Source organism: Astyanax mexicanus, chromosome 20 (assembly GCF_023375975.1).
Source record: "Astyanax mexicanus isolate ESR-SI-001 chromosome 20, AstMex3_surface, whole genome shotgun sequence".
Lineage (NCBI taxonomy): Eukaryota > Metazoa > Chordata > Actinopteri > Characiformes > Acestrorhamphidae > Astyanax > Astyanax mexicanus.
Genome location: NC_064427.1, coordinates 26,550,624 through 26,568,216, shown reverse-complemented (window position 1 = coordinate 26,568,216; position 17,593 = coordinate 26,550,624). Strand labels below are relative to the sequence as shown.

The 17,593-nt window shown below is 35.8% G+C and overlaps 1 protein-coding gene across 1 annotated transcript; it reads left to right on the top strand.

The window, feature by feature from the left end:
- The first annotated feature begins 2,136 nt into the window (after positions 1–2,136).
- Positions 2,137–17,446, top strand: sptlc1 (serine palmitoyltransferase, long chain base subunit 1). Its single transcript, XM_007255332.4, has 15 exons — positions 2,137–2,249; positions 4,804–4,911; positions 6,760–6,854; positions 7,064–7,157; positions 8,013–8,085; positions 8,203–8,335; positions 8,700–8,829; positions 8,940–9,029; positions 9,437–9,544; positions 11,024–11,119; positions 12,312–12,408; positions 13,571–13,625; positions 14,860–14,977; positions 15,086–15,159; positions 16,389–17,446. The coding sequence occupies exons 1-15, from the start codon at positions 2,160–2,162 to the stop codon at positions 16,480–16,482; spliced, it is 1,455 nt and encodes a 484-aa protein (XP_007255394.2). The 5' UTR covers positions 2,137–2,159; the 3' UTR covers positions 16,483–17,446.
- The last annotated feature ends 147 nt before the right edge of the window (positions 17,447–17,593 follow it).

Sequence of the window (17,593 nt, the reverse complement as noted above, 5' to 3'; positions counted from 1 at the left end):
CCCTCCATAACATGACATCCTCAGACTAGGAGGATTCTTGAGCTCTGAGCCCTTTCTGGGATTTGAAATGGGATGATGATGATGATGATCTCACATTTTACGAGGAGCACTTAGACTGTAGGGAGACCCAGATCAGATTGAATCTAATTAAACCTACATCTGTTTTACTTTGTCACATTTAGTTACAGCTCTAGAGTGGTGCAACTGTCTTGACAAGGAACAGTAGACCACATGTTCAAATCCCATTAACATTTTGACCCATAAAAAGGCCTTTTTCCAATAGATAGATGGAGATTTAATATGCAGATGGGAATAAACAGTAAACAGATTAAGGGTAAGGAATACATACTAAATACATTTTTACTGAACTGCAGTTTGATAAAGATGTTGCTTGATCTCAGCAGGGAAATTGCACTCTGTGACGTAAAGGAAGCCCTTTGATGAATCATATAGCAGAAGTAAATAGAATAACTGAATATTGCATCATATTTGGTTGTAAGTACACTCCCTGATGCCTCACCCAGGATTTCACCCAGCACCATCCTGTCCCAACCTGAGTCACAGCAACAGCACAGTAGAAACAGTAGAGTTTACATAGTTTCACGTTTTCAGGGATACAATCATTTTTGTTCAGGCCTGTTTATTGAGGTTGCTTTTTAATTTTTTTGTTGAACCACGGTTCAAAATCAATGTCTGACTCTTGTTTGTTCATTTTCATAGTTTTTTTTATTCATTACTTTTGTCAGATTCAAGTTACTTCTGTGACCAATGTGGGTTTTTCTCTTTCATTAACCGAGGGGTACCAACAATTTTGTCCAAGTGTGTAAGTGCTCATACACAGCATTGGTGTTTTTTATACCCTGAGACCAGAACCCAGGGTTATTTTATAATGTTTCATATTAACCTGTTTATATAAACATCTTAAACTGAGTTTGCAATTTTTTGTGGACTGATGGACTTCAGTGATGTGTAAATCTCCGTTATGGATCTTTAGAGCCTCCTGTCCACTGAAACTGAGCCCCGTTTATTACCTTCAGAGGTTTCTCACCTGAGTTCAAAAAGCATTTTATCTTAATGACAGTCTCTAAGCCAGGTAATCTGGCCTGCCTCACCAGAGCTATTGATCTCTCCTGAGTTTAAATCAATAGTCATTAGTTTTCTTCACCTAAGCAATGCATCATAATGCAGCACTCAGTGTGTGCATATGTTTGTAAGAGCCTATGGCTGACCAGCGATGCTGACAGAGATTAATGCAGGCTTTACTACAACATTTTATAATTTCTGTATTCAACAGAACCTTTCTTTTATAATGATTTTTAAGCAAATAAACAGTAATTCTGGTTTAAGATATGCAGACGTGTGTGAATATATTTACATTTCAGAAAAATCTAAATAGTTTCTATGTAGATATAGATAAATGAATAGATTGAGACCCTTTCTCTGTGTTCTGAGGCACATTTATAATTTATTATAATTATGATTGTTATTAATAATAAGTATTGTGGTATAAGTAGTATTCTTAAGGAATTTGAAAACAAATTACTGTAATTATATTTACATTTTCCAGTGGGTGTTTACAATAAAAAAACCTAAATAAATATCAAAACAGCACAGCAGTAAGATCACGACTACTACTACTATTACTACGAATAATAATCATCATAATTTTTTAAAAACTGTTATTTTATTTTTTTTATTTTAATTTGGAAAAATCTCTGGTAATTGCCTGTATTATTATTATTATTATTATTAATATTATTATTATTATTATTATTAAGTATTATGGTATAAATATTATTCTTTATTTATTCGAGAATAATTACTGTAGTTATTTTTTACATTTTTCAGTAGTTATTTGCAATACAAAAATACCTGAATAAACAACAAAACAACAGCAGTAATACGACTACTACTACTACTGCTGCTGCTACTACTGCTACTAGTACCAATAATAATAATCATAATTTTATAATGATCATACTTTTTTACTATTATTATTTTTTTTGTATTTTTATTTACTTATTTTTATTTGGAAATAGTCACTGAAAATTGCCATTATTATTACTACTACTACAACTTCAACTTCAACTACAACTACAACTACAACTACAACTACAGGCCGTTCCGCGCGAGGGCGAGCGCGAGCGCTTTTTGAGTGAATGACGTCGGCCGGACCATGTGACCCAGAGCTGAAGATGGCGGCGGGGCAGCAGTGGGTGTTGGTGGAGATGGTTCAGGCTTTCTATGAGGTTAGTTGGGGTTTATGGTGGTTTCTGGGTCTGTACGCAGCTCTGCGCTGTGTGTGATTTAAACCGGGGGTCGCGGGTCAGTGGGGGGCTGTTTATTTGTGGATTTTCACGGGGAGCGGAATAGATGGTTTGAGTTGAGGAAGAAACTCCCCTCATCTCTATGGTTTACCAAACTAACTTACTAACTTCACTGAGTTAACTAACCTACAGTTACAGTTTTATATCAGTTACTCCACTCTGTTATCAGCTAGAGGACACATGAGCTAGTTCAGGTTTATTATTAAACTTAACCATCCCTTCCTTCCTTTCTTTAGTGGACTTTCTTCTTTCAGTGAGTGATTAGACTTTTCCTAGTAAACACTCTGAACAGAGCTGATTCTACTGTAACGTTACTGCTTTCTTCTGTTTCTGTAGACAATATATTTCCCCACATTTTAAACAGGCCAATATCTCTTATTGTATCTGTTGTAAATATATGAATTAGTGCTAGGATATTAATCCCGAGCTGTCAAGTATTGAAGTATAAATACTTCTTACTTAAGTGGAAATGTCGGTTATCTATGTATGCTAGTGCTAAGGGTGGGCGATATTTTCGCGATAACGTCACTCTTGGTAATATGAAAACACTGAATTAAAAAATATGTATTTCAAGAATACACTACTGCAACAAAATTAAAATTACATTTTATTATTACGTACGATATGATACGGCACACCACTAACTAAGATATTAAAAAGGAGAATTTTATCAGATTTTTACTAGGATGTCATGATACTAATAATGCACTCCAAATATCTCTAGATATCCAGGATTTAAGTAAAATAAATGATACTGGACAGATATAATCTGTCTCTAGTAAATATATAATGGCAAATGAGAACAGTGTGAATTTTTCTTTTGCTAAAAACAGTAAAAAGAGTAATACAGTGATGTGATAAATAGGGGTGGGTGATATGGCTTGGTATTTCAGAATATAATATTGTTCACAATATTGAAAAAATGTTTGAGATATTATTGCCTACGATATGGCACACCCCTAACTAGTGCATCTCAAAAAAATGAAATATAAATTATTAATTGATATAATAATTATTTTCGGGCAATATTTTAATTTTAATTTACTTGTTACTACTATTAATCAAATCACTATTTCCTATATAGTATCTAGCAAAACAAACACAAACTGCATTTAAGAATATTACATAACGTTATCACCTGATAGAGAATTTTTTTATATAGTTGAGGATTCCAGATTTTATTTATGTTTTATAATATTTTCCAGCCCTAACATAAATGTAAAGAGATATTTAGGGTACATAGCTAGGAGTAGTTTAGAAATAGAATTAAAGAGTCTGTAATTATCACTAATTATCGTACAGTGATGATTATGGTAGTTCTGTGTGGTTGACGTGGTTGTACAGTTAGAGAGCTGTACAGTTAATACTGTATTTGAGCAGTCGAGACTGGGTGAGTTTGGTTTGCTCGTTTTGGGATTGTTGTATTTAAAGGACATGTTTGTGGATAAATCTGACTTACCCTAAAGACATGCCTAGTGTCTGATTTTATTTTTCCCTGATTGACGTTGATGCTAAAACTGCTAAAAGGTAATGAAAAAAGTTGTTATAGAATGTTAAGATCTTATAGGTAAAATGAACCCAAAACATATCAATCACATACAGCTCTGGAAAAAAACAAAAGTAATCTCTCTCTTTTTTTTTTCTTTTTTTTTTTTCTTTTCGGAAAAGCTCTGGAATATAATCAAGAGGAAAGATGGATGATCACAAGCCATCAAACTAAGCTGAACTGCTTAAATGTTTACACCAGGAGTGGCATAAAGTTATCCAAAAGCTGTGTGTAAGACTGGTGGAGGAGAACATGCCAAAATGCATTAAAACTGTGATTAAAAACCAGGGTTATACCACCAAATATTGAGTTCTAAACTCTTTATAGTATAAACTTGTTTTCTTTGCATTATTTGAGGTTTGAAAGCTCTGCATCTTTTTAGCCATTTCTCATTTTCAGCAAATAAATTCTCTAAATGACAATGTTTTAATTTGGGAGAAATGTTGTTCGTAGTTCGCAAACATATACCTATAAATAGCATCAGAGAAACTGATTCAGAAACTGAAGTGGTCTCTTCATTTTTCCCAGAGCTGTATGTTTGGAGTGAGAGGGGATATGTGCTGTTTTTACAGTTACTGATTCTTTGACTTTTGGAGTGATAGTCTAGTGTTATTCAGTTTGAAGGTTAATCTTATCTCAGTCTAGTCTCTGTTTGATTGTGGTTACTCCAGTATCTCAGAGGGTGAGGTTCCTAGACAGGGATTAAGGGTGATTGTAGTCTATATTTTTCTTTCAATGGAAAATCTTAAAGACTAGGCTTAATCCCTGTCTGGGGGAAATTGTCCTGTACAGTTGCTACACCTTTTGCTTTGATGAACACATTAAAAACTTCTCATTTATAAAAAGAAGACGATCAAATATTTGTTCCTACATTAATCCAGGAGAAATTAGGAAATCTGACACCTGTTGATTTTTTTTTTCTGTTTCTAGGCACCAGCCTATCATCTAATCTTAGAAGGAATCCTCATATTGTGGATTATAAGACTGCTTTTCTCCAAGACGTACAAGCTGCAGGAGAGGTCGGATCTCACTGAGAAGGTAAGATTTTCCAAAGGGTTTTATTGCATTCAAGTGTGCCACAGTTAATGAAGATGCGTTCAATCAAAAGAGGCATCAAAGATCAAAAAGCAAAAAAGCAATTACAGAAATACGTTTTTAACAGCTTTATTTAACACTTACGCTCATTAATACCAACAAAACACAAAACATTGACTTTAGCAGTGCTATACTAATCATGAATTTACTTCAAGTGCTACTCTAGTTACATAGCTAGCTAGCTAGCTAAGTATTTACCTCGGCAGTGTAATTTTAGGCATTGATTTACCTCAACTGTGCTGTTTTATTCATACATTTTCTGCAGCAGTGCTATTCTAGTTATTAGTGTACCTCAGGAGAGCTATTTTAGTCACCAATAAGCAAATACCAGGAATTATGTACTTATTGGCGTGAGTTTCTCTGAATTTGACAACCAATATGAAACAACATACAACAAAGTGCATAGCCTAGCCTGCTTTTGTCTTTTTAACACATGTACACTGAGTGCAGCTTTTCCTACTGAGCCATTAATCAAATCCAATGGTGTAAAATAACTATAAACTGCAATAAATTAGAAATGTTCTGCTGGTGTTAAAATCTCTAGGTAGAACACGCCTGCACTAAAATCTTTTCAGACTGTGTTACATAAGCTTACAGAAGAATAAAAAAAAAAAAATCCATTAATGCCAAAAAATATCAAATATCGACATTTGACGTGGCAAACAAGAAATATTTTGTCCCACCCCAATTATTTTTTTTTCCCAGGGAGACAAAATGCGTTAGTAGTAAAAAGTTACCAGTTTTTTTGGGACTAATTACAATCTTCTTAAGGAAAAGTACAGCTTCTCAGTGTTCTTTAAGCATTGATGATCTCAATCATATGCTTAGAAAAGCGTTAAATGTATAGACATGACTGTAGTAATATTTCCTGGTCTCAGTACTGTGGATTGTGTTTAGTTTCGTGTTTGTTTACATACAAATTAAAGCTGATGTCCGTAAGTTTTGGGATTTGAGGGATTGAGGTTAGAATGGGTAATTGCACCGAGCATATGGAAACATAATTTAAAACTGGGCGGGTGTGATGCAGTCTCCTTTCAGAGCGAATGAATCCGATTCCAGGTTATGTTCAGTTAAAGAAAGAGAGAGAGATCGCTCAGCCAGAAACTTCACTCCTTCGTTTCTTTGGTTTTACTATGAGTGAATGAGCTACTGAGCTCTGAGTTTCCTCTTCTAAAGTCTCCATTGCTTCACCAGCCACTCGCGGTCAGTAAAACTGAGCCGGATCCTCTTTCAGAGGTTGTACGTGTAATGTAAGTATGTAAAGACGCATGACGTTGTCAGAAGAACTCCCCCAAAAAGCGTCTCGACACCCCAGTTTTTAGAATAAATATATATATATATATATATTAGGCTTAGCAGGGATGATCGTTCCAGCACACTGGTACCATTAAACACAATATTTTATCCCTTAACCATGCTTCTGCTTTCAGTTTAGAAACAAAATAATACAGACTGCTACTTTAACTTTCCCAATATTTTAGCGAGTTGCACAGTGACCAGTGCATCAATATCTCCCAATTGGCAAAATCTCCCAAGCTTATATAAGCTTATATTTTAAATTGTCCTTTAAAATTGTATAATGGCATTGTTATGCTATCATATTATTAGCTTTAAATGATCTTAAAATGGCAAAATATATATTTTTTTCACACTTATTTCTGTGACAATATACCATCCAATAATCAGTAGATATTGTGACAGGCCTATCACAGTACGATAAAATACTGTCGTTTTGCTCCACTCCTACTTGGAATAAAGCTGAACCTTCTCCATCTGCTGCTGTTATTTTAGGAAAAAGAGGAGTTAATAGAAGAATGGCAGCCAGAGCCTTTGGTTCCGCCTGTGTCTAAAGACCACCCATCCCAAAACTATGATGTCGTCACTGGGTAAGATTGCCTGGCACACCTTCTGTTTGGTCTTTGGTTAGCAGAACTGTGTCGGAGTGTTATGGTTTCTGACTGTTATGCCCTTTTAAACAGATTATTTGCAATAATATGACTGATTACCGCAGCTCTGTCTTCTCCCAGATGGAGGAATAATTGAAGTGTGCTGCTGTGTTTCTGCTTATTGCTAATGACAGTGTTTTCTTTTACAGCCCTCCAAGCCACAAAATCATTGTAAATGGGAAAGAGTGCATTAACTTTGGCTCATTTAACTTCTTGGGCCTGCTCGACAATGAGCGCGTTAAGGTTTGTACCGCTATGAATGCAGACATTAGCCTAAGTGCTTTTCCATGCTTTTTAAAATTCAGATCATATTCAGCTCTGATTGCAGAGTGGTGCCCAGATCAGAGCTGCTATAATGGTCTGTAGTGTTTTAATATATGTATGACTACACTGTATATTATTTGTCATCTTAATAGTGAAATAAGATCATTTTTGAGACACCATATACGGCTCTGGGAAAAAATTAGACCACCTAAACCTGATCGGTTTCTTTGATTTTACGAAAATAAAAACCTCTGAAATATAATCAGAGGAAGATGGATGATCACAAGCCATCAAACCAAGCTGAACTGCTTGAAATTTTGGCATAAAGTTATCCAAAAGCAGTGTGTAAGACTGGTGGAGGAGAACATGCCAAGATGCATGAAAACTGTGATTAAAAACCAGGGTTATTCCACTAAATATGGATTTCTGAAGTCTTAAAACTTTGAATTATTTGAGGTCTGAAAGATCTGCATCCTTTTTGTTATTTCAGCCATTTCTCATTTTCTGCAAAAAAATGCTCTAAATGAAAATATTTTTATTTGGAATTTGGGAGAAATGTTGTCCGTAGTTTATAGAATAAAACAACAATGATCATTTTACTCAAACATATACCTATAAATAGCAAAATCAGAGAAACTGATTCAGAAAATGAAAAGTGGTCTCTTAATTTTTTCCAGAGCTGTATTTTTGTGAAATTATTATACGTTTTTGTAGATGTTTTTAAATCTTAGACATTTACAGGATGCTGATTTTTGTTGATATTTGTATAATATTTATACTAATTTATATACATATCCTGAAAGGCGCTATCTTTTCTTTCCTTTCATTTTGCAGCAAAAGGCCCTGGCATCTCTTAGAAAGTATGGTGTGGGTACCTGTGGTCCAAGAGGCTTCTATGGAACTTTTGGTAGGTGGTAGATTATTCTCCACTTAACCTTTCAGATAGGTAAAATAGCATGTGTAATAAACTGCCTGAATAATGTTTTTGCTCTTGATAATTATTATTTTTTTTATTTATATATAGATGTTCACCTGGAGTTAGAGGAGCGCTTGGCTAAGTTCATGAGAACAGAAGAGGCTATTATCTACTCGTATGGTTTTGCCACCATAGCCAGTGCTATCCCTGCATATTCAAAGAGAGGCGACATTGTGTTTGTGTAAGGGTCTATATGTTATATATATTTAGAATGATTTTTACTTGTTTACTGGTTTCATTTAAATGTTTCAGGATTGTTATTGGGATGTGCACTAGTCAATGCACAGTGCATAAAAAAATATATGATTAGATTTTTATTTATTTATTTATTTATTTTTACAAAGATTACATTATTGGTTGTTTTATTGTTTTGTTTTTATCATTAAAAACTGTTTAAATATGGTGTGTGTGCATCTGGTAATAATTTCTGTATTTTTTATATTGCAATGTCAGAAAATATAGCAATTTCTATACAATATATTGGAAACACACATACTGTTTGTATATATAGCGTGGGTCTTTATGGTCTCTGATTGTTTCTCCAGGGATGAGGCGTCTTGTTTCTCCATCCAGAAGGGCCTGCAGGCTTCCCGCAGCTTCATCAAGTACTTCAAACACAACGACATGGAGGACCTGGAGAGACTGCTGAAGGAGCAGGAGCTTGAGGACCAAAAGGTGAGAGAGAAAAGAGAATAAGCTAATAGTTTCAGTTGTGAGACAAGAGAAACTGCAAGACCTTTTTTTTTTGTGGAGAAACTGTGTTCTTATATATGTGTGTTCTCCAGAATCCACGCAAGGCAAGAGTCACAAGAAGATTTATCGTTGTTGAGGGCTTATACATGAATACTGCAGATATCTGCCCTCTTCCAGAGCTGGTGAGTTTTATTTGGTGGATCTTATTTCATTTGGTGTGGGCCATGTCTGTGTTTTTCTCTCTTGTTCTCTGAGAAAACTGAAAATTATAGGCAAAATTACATACTCAGCTGTGGTATGATCATTTTAGTCCCATCCAGATTTAAATCTGTTTTTTTTTTTTCTTTGTAAACAATCATTACAAACGTGATCATGTGGTACAAACCTTTTAAACCTATTAGAGCTGTAGTATATGTACTATATACTACTATTAAACGACGTTTTAAAGAAAAACTTAGCTATATTAAAAAAAACCTTCTTTATTTAGAGGAAATAATAATATGAGGAGAGGAGATAATAATTTGATGTGTGTGCTAAATGCATTTTTTTAGTAATTTCACTGTTACTTTGTGGTGTTTGTTATTAACAGGTGAAACTAAAGTACAAGTACAAAGTTCGCATCTTTTTGGAGGAGAGCATGTCTTTCGGTGTACTGGGAGAGCATGGGCGAGGAGTTACAGAGCATTTTGGAGTCAATGTGAGTAACAGTGTGAGAGTGTCAGTAGCAGAATAATTTAAACCAAATATATCAACATTTCATCATAATGAATGAAAGACAGGATGGACTGAACATTGTACATATGCTAACAAAAGTCTTTACTAATTGAGCTACTAATACAGATAGACAAATGACACCCTTATTTTAATAATTTATAATGATTTACATTTGCTGTTATTGTCATACTTTTACAAGGCATTTATTTTTTTAGACAAGGTCAGAGTGTAGGGTCACCCCTGGATCACATGGGGTTAAAAACCTTGATTTATGGTGGCTTTGGCTAGAGATATACTTACTATTTGTCCGTATACAATGAGCATACTGTTCTGTACGCATACTTGGCTATGTGCTTTGTGTATGTGTTTTAATGGAGGATTCCACTAGATGGCAGACCAGAGAACACTGACCAGTATTGCACATAAACCTTTCAAATAATAGGCCTTCATCACAGTCAAATTTGCCCATGATTTGTTTCATTTGCTCTTAATAGTAGTGTTTTAAGCTTCTGAGCCCTTACCAGTTTAAGTTTTTCCTGCTCAGTTTAAATAAACATTAGCAACATTAGCCAGTGCCGTGAACACCACAATTATCAAAGAGACACAGCGTCATATTTCTTGTGTTAACACGTTGCACACCCCCACTAATGCGCATCATGAGTCAAAAATGATATACCTTAAATTCTAAATGACTGAATTATTTTACTGCTAAAATATGTCATAGAAACACTCAGCCATACATAAAGTTACATAGAAAATGAATGCGTTTAATTTTGACTCATGATGTGCATTAGAGAGGGTGTGCATTCAAAAAGTTTTTATACAAAAAGTAAGAAAGAAAAAAATAAATAAGTATGTCTGATGATGGTAATTGAGGAATACCTTGAATACTTAATGGTTAAAATCAATTTGTTTCATATATGTAGAAAATTTAATTTCAGCTGGGTCACTTTTGACCCATGTTGTGCAACAAAGGACTAAATTACTCCTCAAGATACCGCACTAAATGTTCTAATTTTAAAAAAGGATTGACCCAAACTATGCTGATGAGACTTTCCAGTATTAAGTATATACCAGTTAATTTGCGTTAATCTTTAAATATATATATTAAAATATAAATTTATAAAAAAAGTACAAATATGACTAAATATGTCCCACTTTTTTAACCCTGTGTTCACTCTGGTTTATTTAAACTTTTGTTCTATAGGTTATCTTATAATAAATGTGTTTTGGTGTATTTAGAAGCAGGCTTTAGCATGTGAAACGCTGCTTTTTATGCTACTCTTTTCAGAAGACGTCTTTACTGATGTATTTGCTGGTTGTTCTGATGAGCATATTTTTCATTAGGCCTTGCTCAGGGACCCAACAGTAGCATCTTGGTCAACTTAAGTTTGAACCCACTGCCCTGTGATCAATAACTCTGCACTAAAACTAACCACTTCTGATTTATATTTTGCTCCAGATTGATGACATTGACCTTATCAGTGCAAACATGGAGAACGCAGTGGCCTCCATAGGCGGGTTCTGCTGTGGACGATCATTTGTCATCGATCATCAGGTACGTGATACTTTTTAACTGATTTTTTTTTTCTGTGCAGATGAAAGGTTCAAGTATGTGCTAAGCTTATTTTGACTGCGGAGCTGTGTCTGCTCTGAATCGGATCATGCAATCAGTCTGAAACATCTGAAGAATGATATTTAAATCTCGGTTTGAGTGATCAAAAGAAAGTGCTGTAATTCTATACATGTGTGCTTTGAAACCTAGACTGGCCTAAGAGCAGAATTACCCACCCGTGTCGTGTCGGTTGAGTTGTGTGGAATCCAGAGACTTGGCAGAAAGAGACACTTGTTTAAAGTGACTGTTAAATATGCTGATTTTGAAATTTCCTGATATTGAATATGAATTGTTTGCTTGATGGTATTGGAATACCGTTATACAAAACCACAATCTTCCTGTCTTTTTTTTTTCCTTTATTTTAAATCACTTATCAATATGACAGATTTTTTTATACCCTCCAAGGGTCGCAGGTGCCACCGGTGATGGGGACACACAAAGGGGTGGGACAATTGGATAACCAAATTGGGAGAAAATGGGGAAAAATCAGAAAAAAATTATAATAAAAGATACAGATTCTCTCAGAAGCAAAGATGGCTGGACTTTCACCAATTTGTGGAAAACTGCTTCTAAAATGTGTGAACTTCAGATCCCAGTCCCACCATTTATAGTATATAATATCATTAAAAGATTCAGAGAATCCAAAAAATCCCTGTTCACCAGGGATAAAGCTGACAGTCAACACTGGATGCTGGTGATCTTCAGGCCCTCAGGTAGCACTGCTTTAAATACAGGCTTTACTGATTTTGTGCTGGAAATCACTGCATGGGCTTAGGAACTCTTCCAGAAATAACTGGGCATGGGCTCTGTGAACACAGTTTGCTGTGCAGTTCACAAATGCAAGATAAAGCTTTAGCTGCAAAGAAGAAGCTATGTATCAACACCATCTAGCAGCACTGCCGTCTTCTCTGGACCAAAGCTCTTTTTAAACTTTCCAGCCTTTCGTTTCCCCTTAAAACTCTGACAGGTTTTGCAGCGTCTATGAGACTTTTATATCATTGCATTCTGTTTTTATTTTAATTTATTGAGGTTTTACACAGCTTCCCATCTTTTTGGGGCTTGATGTTGCACATATTCAGTGTTAACAGGGCATATTTCATTGACTGTTGGGCACGTGTGTGTGTGTATGTTTCAGCGTCTGTCTGGGCAAGGCTACTGTTTCTCAGCTTCTCTTCCACCTATGCTGGCTTCTGCTGCTATTGAGGCCCTGAACATCATGGAGGAGGACCCAGGTATACATCCACACACAGTCAAATGTAGCACTCTCCTTGCCTTTGTTCCTCACCTGCACTTCATTTTTCATAACGTAGGAAAGCACCACAATGCTGTGGGATGAGTGATAAGTTCAAAGAGTAGAGGTGGCGAGTAGATTAATCAGGGGTCGTTCCATTTTTTCCCTAAACCATCAAATGACTGGGAGCATTCCTCCACTCAATTGAACTGGCAAGACTTCAAACAGAGAAAGAAGGAGAGCGAGAGAGACTGATATCCTCCTGATCCATACCATATGCAGAGGCCCATCTGAAAGCTGGACAAAGTTCTACATTTAACCTCTGAGAAACTACAGGGTTCTCCTAACACACACCAGACCAAACTTCGCTGAACTGAAGCTGAAAGAACTACAAGAACTGCACAGTGCATCGTAACTAAAGCTCAACTTTAAAAACAAACAAAAAAATAAAATAAAAACGTAAACTTATAATTCATTTAAAAAAATATATTAAAAATATGAAAATAAAAGATATTTAATTTGTTCACCATATGAGATTCCCATGAGTGTTTATATGTGCTGTAAGAAGTCAGCCACTGTATTGATTCACAAAAACATAAGAAAAGAATAACAGCAGACATGGCAGGTTAGCATAGCAGTGTTGTACTTTGTTGTTAGATTTCACTGTTCTGATTGGATAAAGTCCAAAGTATAGAACAGAAAAAAAAATCCAGTACTACTATATTGTTTTGCTTACAGTATCAGTTGGTATATTACAATATACCAGATTGTTACCCCTGTGTTTTAATGTGTAAAATAAACAGGTGCACGTATTAAACGCAGAAATAGCTGTTTCCTAATGACCTTAGATCTGTTTAAATATTTCCATACGATGAGGATTCAGTTTGAGAAAACTGATCCTAGTGGTGATAAAAAAACTTTGAGAGCATGGCAGGGACTTTCTAGTACAGGTCTCTCAACACTGGATGCCTAGAGGTCCACTTTTGCTGTCACATCTTAGCCGAGTGTGCTGATCATGTGCCAGACTCCCACTGGCCAAACTAAACTCATTACTGCTTTACTGGCTGCGCCGTGGTTCTCTGGTCTCAGTCACTCAGCTTTAGGAAAAGTTAGGGAGTTTTGACTTCTTATTTTATTTCTCTTTCTTTCTCTTTTTTAAACAGAGATCTTTACTGTCCTGAGAGAAAAGTGCAAACACGTCCACAAAACACTGCAAGGGTGAGTCCTTCTCTGATCGTTTCCCGTGAAAGAGGAAATGGATGCTGTTCTGAAAGCTCAGTTATTCAAATCAAAACAGTTTGGTAATGTTAGCATACTGAGACATGCGAGATGTGATGTAGCTTATGGAAACAAGAGGTCCGTTATTGCTGGAAAGAGCTGGAGTATAAATCGGGTTCTGCACAAAAAAATAGATGAGAAGCAGCAAATTGTGGAGTGTTAGAGAGGGGCAGGAACACTTTGGCTCAATCCTATTTTACTCCTTGCCCCTACTATTTACCCTTATCGCTAAGTTTTGGGTGTTACAGGGCTACATACGGGGGTTACAGTGGGAACTCACTGCAGGCGACTGAAGAAAATCTTTGTTAAAGCAGCAGTTTTTCTAGAATTTTATTTCTAATTAATATCCCATTTTCTCCCAATTTTCACAACCAATTACTCAACCCACTCATTAGGACTCCCCTAGTCACTAGCGATGCCCCAACACCAGGAGGGTGAAGACTAGCATATGTCTCCTGTGATGCATGTGAAGTCCGCCACCGCCTCTTATAGAACTGCTGCTGATGTAGCATCAGGAAAGCGCAGCGATTCGGTTCCAATACATCAGCTCACAGATGCCTTATGCTGATCGACATCACCTTTTGGAGTGATGTGGGGAGAGAGCGCCATCTACCCACCCAGAGAGAGCAAGGTCGTTTGTGCTCTCTTATGGCTTCGGTAGCCGATAGCAAGCTACATGAACAGGATCCGAACCAGCGATCTCCCGATCATGGAGTGGCAGCGCCTTAGCCTGCTGGACCATTCAAAGCCCTAAATGCAGCACTTTTTTAGATTTTCTTTTTTCTTTTTAATTGAAAGCAATTGTGTATCAGAGTGCTCCTGCTGCCTCTCCTACAAAACCACATAGATTCATTATAAAAACAGGGTGTCTAATGGTGCTGATACAAGAGCTACTGCAAACATGGAGATATCAGAACAGCAAACTCAAAACAGACTGGCTTTGTCTGCTCATTGACACATCACTAAACCAAAGAAATGCAAAAATACAATTGAAGAGAGCTGGTGGAATATTTGGTATGCATCCTTCATGAAATGCACATTAGCTGCTCCTTACCTAAAGGCATAAACTAAACATGCAGGCAGTTTTTTTATTATTATTATTATTGTTTGTTTGAGATGTCCTGAGTTAACAGGCCAGAGTTAACTCTCTTATCTTCTGGGTTGTGAATTGTAGCATTCCAGGGTTGAAGGTAGTCGGGGAGGCGTTTGCTCCAGCACTCCATCTTCAGCTGGAGAACAGCACAGGATCCAGAGAGAGTGACGTCAGGACGCTACGAAGCATCATTGACTACGTAAGATAGAGTCTCAGACACCACATAATATTTTGTTATGACAATTAACTAATATTTTGTGAGTTTTAAAAGTGTGTACATATATAATATGTTGCTGTTTGTTGGCAGTGTTTGGACAGGCAGATAGCTCTGACTCAGGCTCGTTACCTAGACAAAGAGGAACGCTTTCTTCCACCACCCAGGTGAGCATGAAATAGTTTTCTTTAAAGCTGTGTTTAAAGCCACCTATAAATCCATAATTCCTGGCTTTTGCTTATTTAGGAGTATTTCTTTAACACAGATACCATGAAGTATCGTAGATCATTTTCTTGCGATATATTGAGTATTGCAGAATCACAGTATTGTGAAATCGTTGTTCTTCTGGGCAACGTATCGATATAATAGCATAGACTTGAGAGGCCCTGTGATTCCCATCTCTGACCTCAGTTATTTATTTATTTTTAATTTCCACTTTATTTATTATTTATTATTTTATTATTAATTTCCACACTACATACAGCTTTGTAAAACAATTAAGAGACCACTTCAGTTTCTGAATCTGTTTCTCTGATTTTGCTATTTATTAGTATGTTTGAGTAAAATGAACATTGTTGTTTTATTTTATAAACTACAGACAACATTTCTCCCAAATTCCAAATTTAAAAAATTGTCATTTAGAGCATTTAATTGCAGATAATGAGAAATGGCTGAAATAACAAAAATGCAGATGCAGAGTTCAGAAATCCATATTTGGTGGAATAACCCTGGTTTTTATTACAGTTTTCATGCATATTGGAATGTTCCCCTCCACCAGTCTTACACACTGCTTTTGGATAACTTTATGCCTTTACTCCTGGTGCAAAAATTCAAGCAGTTCAGCTTGATTTGATGAATTTTGATCATCTATCCTTCTTTTGATTATATTCCAGAGGTTTTCAATTTGGTCAAATTAAATAAACTCATAATTTTAAAGTGGTCCCTCATTTTTTTCAGTTGCTGTTTAAAATCCTTATTGCTGTATGTGTAGTCATGTGATGCCTTACATTCTGCCACATGGAAGCAACATGGAAAAGAACTGAACCAGCTGAGCATCTTGAGCAACTTGAGTTACATAGTAAAATACTGTCTCTTTTCAGTAAAATATTTATTAATTAATCGTAATTGATGTAAAATGTTCAGTTTTCATTTGACAATTTGACGTTATTGAGTTGAGGTCACAGCACCCAGCACTACCTGCAAGCTTGTTTAGCTGTACAGTGATAACAGCATTAGTAACAGTTTGAAAATATGTGGTTGAGTAGCTTTATCACTATTTTTTTTATTGTAAATTGGCTCTGCATGACTGTTTACTTAATAATCTATTGAATTATGCAATATTTATTATACAGTATGAAACAGTAATATAAATTGCATGAATTTTCTGTGTCTCCAGCATCAGAGTAGTAGCCACAGTGGAGCAGACTGAAGAGGAAATTGAGAAAGCAGCTTCCTGTATCCGAGAGGCTGCTCTCACTATACTGAAGTGATTGCAGGTACTCCTTCATGATGACACTTTGATTACAGCATCAGGACCATCATCTGCAGACTGTTCCCCTGTTCCCATTGGCTTTAGAAGTCTGTATCAGAAGAGAACACTGAACAGCTCAGCTGTGATGAGACACACAGTGCTTTAGGCGTTGCTGCTGACACTGGAGACCTGAACTACACTTACTGCAGACTCCACTCAGTCTTCTGTCTTACGTTTCCAGACCTGAACGAGCATAATCACCAAACCTGTTCATGTTTCACTCTTTCACTACGGATACGACTTCTAAAATGCTGATCGTTGTTGTGAATCTTACAGAAATGAATGTAAAACCGTTCAGCTAAACTATTTATTTTCTGTAATATGCCTTAATTTTTGGTTGTGAGTTTTTACTAAAATACAATAAATGTTTAAACCAAATTTAAAGACCATGCAAAAATAGCAGATTTTATACTTGAGATTACTTCTAAAAATACTGTATTGCGATGTTTCCCTCCCTCATCATCAACATACTGATTCATTTCCACACAAAAACATTTCAGAAGCTCAAAAATGCATTTTTTTAAGCAATAAGAAATTAATTTATTTTTACTTGATTTGTTCTGTTGTTTTTTGATATGTTGCATGAATCTGTCAACGTGTTTTGATGGCATGACTGCACTTATCAATGTGGACCTACTTCATACTATTTTGTACTGCTTTGCTATTATAAATACTTTATTTCTTTTTCTTTCCTATTTTACTAGATGGACACTGTTTATTTTATTTTGCTGGGACAATAATTTAAGCCATAATCATTTGCTTATTGACTGCTAGTGAAAATTAATAAAAGAAATTTCAGCTTTAATGAGAAATAGATGCTTTGGTAACTATACACACAAGATATAGATACATTGTGTATAATCTACCATAAACTGCTGCTGACTGTGTGGGGTTTCCTTTAACATAATAAACTGTTTATGGGGTTTTGAGTCCAGTTTGCTGTTTTATACATTCCCCTTGTTGCTTTAAAACAGGGCTGTGTGATTGTTAATATTAAATTCACATCACTTTAATTCAGATTTACATGTATAGCATTTTTATAGTGGGCATTGCAAAGCAGGGTTGGACAA

What these genes read in the sequence shown, in the direction of transcription:
- sptlc1 (XM_007255332.4), top strand. Translation starts at nt 2,160, where the DNA reads ATGACGTCGGCCGGACCATGTGACCCAGAGCTGAAGATGGCGGCGGGG. An exon ending in AGGAGCTTGAGGACCAAAAG is followed by an intron (nt 8,830 to 8,939) that starts GTGAGAGAGAAA and finishes TGTGTTCTCCAG; the next exon opens with AATCCACGCAAGGCAAGAGT. An exon ending in CGCTTTCTTCCACCACCCAG is followed by an intron (nt 15,160 to 16,388) that starts GTGAGCATGAAA and finishes CTGTGTCTCCAG; the next exon opens with CATCAGAGTAGTAGCCACAG.